At 38.0% G+C, this 9,469-nt stretch overlaps 1 protein-coding gene across 1 annotated transcript; it reads left to right on the top strand.

Moving 5' to 3' along the window:
* The first annotated feature begins 8,074 nt into the window (after positions 1 to 8,074).
* Positions 8,075 to 8,398, top strand: SERTM1 (serine rich and transmembrane domain containing 1). The gene has a single exon (XM_003803102.1). The coding sequence runs from the start codon at positions 8,075 to 8,077 to the stop codon at positions 8,396 to 8,398; it is 324 nt and encodes a 107-aa protein (XP_003803150.1).
* Positions 8,399 to 9,469: the final 1,071 nt, after the last annotated feature.

Here is a 9,469-nt window from a genome sequence, read left to right as displayed (position 1 = left end):
TACTTTAGCTTTCAGCCACAGAGGTCTGGAAGAATGAGAGAATTTATTTGGCAAAATTCATATGTATATGTTATGCCAAATGCTTGGCTAATATCAAGATAAGATGGGCAATTTACAGACTTTGTAATCAGCTATGGTTCTATGTGTAGTTATATATAAGAGACAGTGGTTCATTAATTCAAATAAATGCTATGCCTTGATTAAAAATGTCATTAACTGAAAGACTGTGAGCTTGATTCCCTGCTGGGAAATGCAAGACACATAACATTTATGCATATTTGTGATGTTCTAATCCATTTTGAGGGAATAGATTATAAAGCACCGTAGTTTAGACAAATACATGACTGCAGTCATCAAAGGAGTTAGATATAAATAGTAGCCTATCCAATTATTTCTAACACTGAAGTTGTTTTCAGATAATCTATATTATCAATTTATTTTTCTTTTTTACAAATTGTGCCCATGATGCATGGATAGATAATTGATATTAGTTTTGTTGTATTTTTATGTGCAAAAACAGAGAATTGGACATGTTAGATAATTCAATATTCCTTGTACCTATGTGTCAATTATGAAGCTATTTTAAGTGAGTATGAAGTTTGAGGTCTAAGGGATAGAGTGAATAAAATATTTACCAAATATCCATTCTTGTAAATTGAAAATAGGGACACATACACAGCAATAGGCCTTTTACAGGAACATGTACAGAGAAGTCCTCACTAAACACATTAGCCTAGAAGCCCACAGGAACTGGGAGGAAATGGAATGAGTATGAAGAGAAAAGCATCAGTGATGACAAAAGACCATAAGGAATACATTATTTAAGAGGGAGGTAGTGACAGAAATGAGAAAGAAAGAAGAGTGGCATTGGCAGGGAGAGAGTGGCGCCATCTCACATCTTCCTCTAGTAGTTCAGTGGCCCATGGCTGCCTACATGTGAGGAATCTGCTTAAATTTAGGGTGGACTTTTATCAGTGGTTGTAGCAAAACCAAATTTACAAACTCTTAGAGCAGTTTTAGAAGCACCAAAGGGCCCCGTTACCTAATAGTTTACACATAAAGTATTAAAAAAAAAAAAAAAAAAAGGAAAGAAAGAAAAGGAAAGAAAAAAAACTCTGGCCAACTTATTCCCAGAGATTTATATCAAAAAAATGAATGTTTACAACAACAAAATCTTCCAAAATGTCACACTTTATAAGGCAACTGTTGTGAGCATTTCCTGATTGAGTAAAAAATATATGGGATGCAAAATATTTTAACCATAGAGACAAAGTAGGACACGATAGAAAAGGAACAGACACCATTCTATTGTCCTGCCCCGGCATGGCTTAATGAGGATTTTTAAAATGTGTCTAGTTTTGCTAAAAATAAGCCTTTTTGTTTACTAATTCCATCAATTAATTGATTTTAGCTTCTCTGAGAATAAAAATTGTTGTGCTAAATACATTTCTAAAATAGTGGGAATGATCAGAGCTGGATGAGGGGTGAGGATTGAGCACAAAAGCCCTCACTGAAAATGCTGTAACATCTTGAAAAGCCACACTTGCTTTTTACCTTTCTTTCCACTGATTCATTATGACCTTGCCTATGATCTTCAGCTCATTATTTCTCTGGCTGTTTGCTTTTTCTGTTAATCAAGTGGTTAGCCAATGACCTTGTCTCCCTGTCCCTAAAGGTGGCTTTCATCCTTCTGCTACTTCTTAACTGGTTCATGCTTCCTTCAGCCTTCAAGTTGCCAGTTTCTTACTTTGACTTAGACTAATTATGTTAGCCAAGGTGGGTCCATTCTCTTTAAAGTGTAGGAAGTCCACTCCTCAGTCTTTTCTAAACACCATAAAAGAATCATGAAGATACTATGCTAGAAACTGGTTTTGTATTTGACCTTCTTTTTATCTTGAGAATCATCCAATTAAACTATCTATCTTGTTCTAAGATAGTTTAATTCAAAAGTGATAATTTCTTCTAAGTCAGCTTTTTGGATATAAAATCTTCTCATGGAATATAAATATGCCAAAAATGTATTAAGAGTAGTAGTTCAACTTCTCCAGCAGTGCAAAATGCAAGGGACTCATAACTATAATTATGTTTGAGACTATGCCAGGTAAATGGTCAAACAGTTTTATTTACATCCCTTTTGGAAATACTTCCTTGTGTTTGTTTGTTTGTTTGTTTTAATTTCCCTCAATCTATTCAGTTCTGTATATCAAGAAAGGTATATTCTGAATTTTCTGAGAATTATGCCTTATACAGATAAATGTTTTTTAAAGGATTAGAACAAAATAAGTGTGTAGTAACCAAAATAAAATGTGAGTATAATTTATTTATTTATTTTGTGGAGGAAATACATATTTTACAGATCCTAGGAGTAAACCAGGTAGACAAAAGTCATCACTGAGGGAATGATGTAGGAGACTGAACTGAATCTAAACCAATCTAATGACCTGTCCTAGAATTGATTTTTAGAATAAATCACTGATGCCAAGCTATTGGTTTGTCCATTTCATAATGGACAATTATGGATAATTTTCATCTCCCAAAGTACTGTGTTTATATTTTATGGTCATTCAGATAAAGAGGACTGAACATTAATTTTAGGTTTTTTTATTATATTTTCCAGGGCAGATCCATGATTTGCAATGCACTCTTCAGAATCTCCATTTCTTCTTATAAGATGGCCCTCTGACTCAATGTATGATAGCAGATAGATACAGTTTATTTTCTTAACTTGGTTTTGGTTTTTACGGGGCTGATAGAAGGAATCATAAGGAGAGTTCACACAAAATTCCACTCTTCCAAAGTGTTGTACTAATATAAAGACAGTTCTTAAATAGAAAAATATATGAATGGCTGAGTCAGCTTTGAATAAGGATGGCACATAAGATAATAACCTTTATTTTCATATTGCAAGCCCAGGGGTTAGAGTTTGCCATGGAATGCAAATGAACACTTATATTCAGAGGCAAGTGGTGGGAAGAGTGAATTGTCAGCTTCAATCTTCTCTGAGCTAGCATGACCTACAAGGCCATGATTCAAAGAGAAAGTATTGAGAAGATAATCATGCAGAGGGCAAAGGAATGGTTTGTGAGGTCTTATATAAAACATAGTGTTTTCTAATAGAACTAAAAACAGCTTTGCTCAGATGTGATAAGGTCCCTTCTGGATTCTGGAAATAGCAGTTTCTATTTGTTCTACAGAGAAAGAGATTCAATACATCATCTGAACCCATTAATTAAATTAACACTGTTAAATTCTACATTTGTGTACTGGGAAAAAAGCATTTTATTATGTCGTGTCAATACCTCATGGTCTCATCTCTCATGGTGTGGGAAGGGCCACCTTTTGGAGTACAACACAGCAGAATTTGATAATGATGGAATATTGATGCATCGTCACAACAGCCAGACCTCTCCTTAAATAAAAAAGTCTGCAAGGGAACAGAGCAGCTTGTCCCAGTTTCCACAACAAAAAACCTTTCAAATAGTTGTTATTCACACAAGGAAATATTTGAATAAAGGTCACAAAATCTAAAATCACAATGCCAGGTTTAAGGCTGGCTGATAAGCTGAGTTTTATAAACCATTGTATGGTAGTAGTCAAGGCCATGCCTCACACGCTGGTCACTGTGGGCGTTGCAATGTTTCCGTGAGAGACCTCAGCTTTGGGGGCTAGTCAACTCTTCTTCCTTTGACCTGGGATGAAGGTACATGCTAGAAAGCCGGCTTTTTGTCTCCCCAACATTACAGTCCTCATAATCACCCTATACGGAGGGAAGATTCCATTCATTAAAAGGGGACATGGTAATAAGTGACTTGGAACTAGAGACCCCAGGTCTATCTGGGTCATCTATGCCCTCTCAATCTTCCCACCCTGTTGGACTCATGGTGAGAGATGGAATGTCCCTCCCTCCCTCTACTTTCTGTAGATTTCTTTCCAGCACAGGTTTTTATCCTAAGAAACAAAGGCAAAGCTGTTGACCATGAGCTAAAACATTTCCGCAGGTCTTCATTGTAATGCTGTGATCCAGGTATCTCATTTTCCTTCTCAAAAATCACTTTCTGAGGATGACTCAGGAAAAAAGTATTGAAATCCTCATGTGGCTTTGGTTGTCATCTGAAATGAGAGTCTGCTGGCACTGCCCTAGACAGGTCAAGGCTATGCATTTCAGATGAAGTCTCCTCTATTCTTTAAACCTTCTCTGTTTGGGAGCAACAGCCCAAGAAACATCATCTTGAAACACACTCATCTAATTTTATTTCCAAAGTGCTACCTCTGGCCTCATTCAACACGGTCATAAGGCCTAAATACATGACATTGGTTCATCCTGACTGTTCTATACTTACTGTCAAATAAAACATACCTCAGAGAGAAAGAAGGTATACCAATTTTTTAAACTCCAATAAGGAACTGATGTCACCAAATTAAAATGATCTCTAACAATGCATATACTCTATTTTTCAGAGTAGGTACAACAACAGTGAAATGAAATGTGTATAGCTGTCACTTTAAATTAAGATTATTCTGGAAGTGATTTAAAATCTGTAAGATTTGGAGAAGAGAATATTTAAAGAAGAAAATATTTAATTGTGAAATGTCCAATAAGGGCATGAGGTTTCAGATGTTTATTTTCTATCATTCTTCCAAGGCCTCTCAGAAGATCAGATTCTTTACTCAAATCTTGTACGCCTCATTTCCTGTAAACTGTTCCATAGACAGCTGAGGGTCACAGTGGGCTTTTGGTCTGAAAGACAGAGATCTTCAGCAAGTGAAAAAGGACTCTTGACTATCAAACCTTTAAAAAGACACTAACCAGTGACCTGGGAGCCAGTTGTGAGTTTTCCCACAGAATTACTGATACCACAGTGACTTTGTCTGTGCTTCTAGCCCCACCCCAGAAGATGATAGTGATTTGGATAGTAGGGAAGGTGGCTTTAGAAAAATCAGCCAATTCCAGCTGAATCTATGAGCTGCCCTTGTCAGAACTGTAGAACAAGCAGAAACCTTGAAGGTTCCGTTGGTCTTTCTAGGTATTCAGAAGGAATTATCTGTCTACTGCGTACTTGACTTGGGATGGCCTTTTATTATTTTCTAAGTACAATTATGAAAAACTTATCACATCTTAACTCAGGCCCTCATGGAGAGGTAGGAAAGGTGTTACTGTCATACAAGAAGGAATACTGAAGTATCAACACTAAACTTTGGGCTTGCCCAAGGTAAGCAGCAGATAGGAGCTAATTACCCAAGTCTCATAATTTTCCTCTTCCTCCCACAGCTGAGAAAACCAAGAACACAGTTCAGGCATGGGTTCTATTCACTTCTCTGTCACCATCTAGCTGTGCACCCTGAGTAAATCTCACCTCCAAAATGAGAATGATTCCTGCTCTACCCACCCTACAAAATAGTTGTGGGGGACACACAAGATACACAGTCCTAACCTTGTTTTCCCATGCTAAAAAAGAAGAGATGACGTAAAATCCGTATTACCAACCCCATAGGAAAACTGAAACCAGATGTAGAGGCAAGGGGAGACAGAAGCCAAAAGCCCTGGCTTAGGATCTTCTAATTAGACATTACTTTTAAACCTTATAAACCTATTAAATGATAGGTTTAAACCTTTTAAACCTATTAAATTGTAGAATCAATAGCTTCTATGATTCTCAAGTTCCTCTACTACACTTAGGAGGTTGTACCAGAACATTCTGAATATTTTTTTCAGTGCAGTCTGTATGGGCTCTATCCTAGTTTTCCTTTCCAGGCACCCTGCTACCCTGGAGACAGGCAGCATGATTCTCTACTGTATTCCCTGAAGATGAACAACGGGAACATTTATGTGCTGTAAAAAGGCTAGGTGTTGCCAAATCAGTATAACACATTCGCAGTCCCACTGTGGATACTTTTTTCCCTTTTTCCTTTTTTTTTTTTTTTTTTTTTGTGGATTTTTAGGATCCTAGAGCAGCCTAATGGAATTAAAATCACCAGGCAAAGCAAAATAACGAGTAGCAGTCACATTATTTTAGGAACTACTAGAATGTTGTCCTTGGCCCACTCAAGAGCTCACTAAGACTCATTAGTCTGCAAGGCACCCAGCAGTACAGCCCTCTCTGAAGTGTCCCCTCCTTCCCAGGGATCATTAGTGCTGCTCAGCTCCAGCCACAGCCTCAAATCTCAGTACCCCTAAGAATCAGCTGCTTAATTAGATTTGGAGAGTAGGCAGAAAAAGCAAGTTGTGCAGGCAAAATGCAGGGCAGAGTTCAGAAAGGGAAAGCTAGGGGCGGAGCGAATGTTTTCCCCTTATCCTTTTTGCACGCCAGGAGCAAGTTTTAGAAAAATCTTCAACAAAGTTAGCTAGTGCTGTGAAGAGCTAGGGAGGCTATCTTAGGTCCTGTCCCCTCAGGCTGCATGGCCAGCAGCATGCACACATGAGGGGTATTTCTCTACACCTGGCTAAGAGGAAATGTTCCCCCCATACTCCTAAAAACACAGACACCTCATACCCACCCACTCACAAACACACACACTTACCTCACTTTGCTCCAACCCTTTACCATTCACACAGGGCCCCCCTCAGTCATAATGCAGTCAAGGAATGGAGCAGGTGCTAGATAATTTTACAGATGAGAAAAGTGATGCTCAGAAAATAGAGGCAATGTGCCCAACTTCCCAGGATAATGGAACATTCAGGCCTCTAACCTGAGTCTCTGGATAGCAAACATAGTACTCTACCATTCGGAGAGACTCTAATCTTTGTTTTTCATCTAAGTTGATATAAAGGTTTTATTCAAAGCCTAAAGTATGTAAAACAAAATCCCTAAGTACAATGAAGGAAAGGAATGATATAGAAATGGCCCCTGACCTCAAAAAAGATAAAATGTCTATAGACAAATCAGTGTACTATACTCAACCAGAAGCAAACTCACTTGCACTAGATTGTTTATCACAGCTCCCTTTATAATCACCAAGATGTGGAAACAACCGTAGTGCCCATCAACCCATGAATGGATTAATAAACTGTGGTATATGTACACCATGGAGTACTATCGAGCCATAAAAAGATGGAGACTTTACATCTTTTGTATTAACCTGATGGAGTTGAAGAGTATTCTTCTTAGTAAAGTGTCACAAGAATGGAGAAGCAAGTATCCAATGTACTCAATACTAATAGGAAGCCAGTAGATGAACTAATACACACCCACACAAGACAAATAATTCAATTCAAGTTGTGGGGAGGAGGGACAGAGGAGAGGGAGCTGAGATGAGAGAGGAAGATGGGCGTGCTCCCACCTAATGGGCACACTGTAAGGGTATAGGGCACACCTCTGGGGCGCAGGACACAACTACAACAGGAACTTTGCCTTAAAAATGCAAACACTGTAACCTAGTTGTTTGCACCCTCATATTAATCTGAAATTTAAAAAAAAAATAGCAAACTCACATGTGAAGTGTTTTCCAAAGTGTGCTAGAGGGACGTGCTAGTCAGGAATTACGCTGGTGCGCAGGACAATGCAGGACACGTTTTCTGGAGGAGGGAGACTTAGTGCTGACTTTTTAGGTTCTAATCTCAGAGCGTCCACTTGGAGAATCTGTGAAAATTGCAGCAGAAGGAGAACATCACAAATGTATTTTTCCTTTAATCTTTAGTTCCTTAAAGAAATCTGGCACCCGGGGTACTATGGAGAGATAATAAAAGTTCATTTCTATTTAATCATTTGTAATATGAAGACATAAACATAACTTACCCCTGGGGAGTTAATTCACTTCTTTTTACCTCCCTGGTGGGTTTTCTAATTAAGCTTTATTAAAATGGAAACTAAAAGTGAGTTTTGAATGGGAAATTTTCTGAAGAATGCACTGAGTTTCTTTTCTTTCTTTCTTTTTTTTTTTTTTTTTTTTACAGTTATTTCAATGGACACTTGATCTCCTGCTGCCTTTGATTGAAAACCAAGAAGTTGCACTGATTTAATAGCCTGCCATTCTCCTAACACTGTCATGGAAAAATAATTTCCATTCTGTCCTTTTTAACCTGTGTGTGAAACTTTGATTTTTAACATACTTTTTCATTCTTTCACCTTCTGTAAAGATGTCTGAACCTGATCCTTCCTCAGGATTTTCTGGAAGTGTAGAGAATGGAACTTTCCTTGAGCTGTTTCCCACCTCCCTGTCCACATCGGTGGACCCGTCCTCAGGTCATTTGTCAAATGTCTACGTCTATGTGTCCATATTCCTCAGCCTTCTAGCTTTTCTACTTCTCCTTTTAATCATTGCCCTCCAGAGGCTCAAAAATATCATCTCCTCCAGTTCCTCCTACCCAGAGTATCCAAGCGACGCTGGAAGTTCTTTCACCAATTTGGAAGTCTGCAGTATTTCTTCTCAAAGATCCACTTTTTCAAATCTTTCATCATGAAGAAAATGGAAGATTCCACGAATGTGGCGACAGCCTGGGCCTCCCCACACGAAAGTGTCATATGAAGCATTGCCTCACAAAGGCCATGACCCTCGTGGTGTCCACCTGCTTCCCCTTCATCTCTCCTGTCTTCTCTGTTCATTTGGGAGTGGAGAAGCTGATGCTAACAGAAATGTGTGCAAACTGCAAGGGGTAGAGCTCCACACCAACTGCTTAGCAAATGTGGGGTGGGCTTCTTCAGGCAGATCAGTTCATTTCACTTTGTTGGATGCCCTGGACCCACCTGAGGCAGCCTCTAGGTGGTTGCTGGAGATGGCTCCTTGGGCTTCATTTCTATTGTGAAACCGTGAAGCCAACAGAATCTGCAGAAAATGGCAAAATTAAGTCTGAACTATTTAGGAGACATTCTCCCTATTTAAAAGATAAAGTGGAGATTCCAAATTAAAAAGACAGAGCAAGAGAGTTAATTTAAATTTAATGTATCACATTTCTAAAACCGAGGATAAAACTATGCTCAATATTTTCCTTAATTTTACTTTAACAAATGAAGATCACATTTATCAGTGAATATATGTCATTTGGAAAAGTTTTAGAAGAGTTTAATTTTTAATAGCAAGACAAACATTGTTAGGATGCAATGTATTTCTGCCTCATGTTTTTTTTTTTCTTTTCTATTTATGTCGTAGTCATAATGCCCTAAGATTGTGGAACTCTGTGTGATAATTGCTGTTACTATTACTAAGAGAAGCACCAGAGGAGACACTAGGTTTTTACTTTATATCTGTAATTTCCATCAGCAGGAATTAAGCATATGGAAAATATCCATTTAGTTATATTTTATACAGTAATAACTTCGAGCAGTCATGTACATTCCTTTATTCAGTTTCATAGTCTTAGTGCAGAATTGTATTAAGCCCCCAACATGTCTGATGTTTGTTCATTCACATTAGCTTGCAAAACTTAGAGACTACATTACAGTGTTATTATATCTTCCATGAATGTTACACATCTCTGATAATTGGTTGTCATATGTTAATGTAATATACTGCATTAGGATTCCAGGATGTGGGT

Source organism: Otolemur garnettii, unplaced genomic scaffold (genome assembly GCF_000181295.1).
Source record: "Otolemur garnettii isolate 467f Iridium unplaced genomic scaffold, OtoGar3 scaffold00278, whole genome shotgun sequence".
Lineage (NCBI taxonomy): Eukaryota > Metazoa > Chordata > Mammalia > Primates > Galagidae > Otolemur > Otolemur garnettii.
This window is presented reverse-complemented; position numbering and strand designations above follow the sequence as displayed.

What these genes read in the sequence shown, in the direction of transcription:
- SERTM1 (XM_003803102.1), top strand. Translation starts at nt 8,075, where the DNA reads ATGTCTGAACCTGATCCTTCCTCAGGATTTTCTGGAAGTGTAGAGAAT.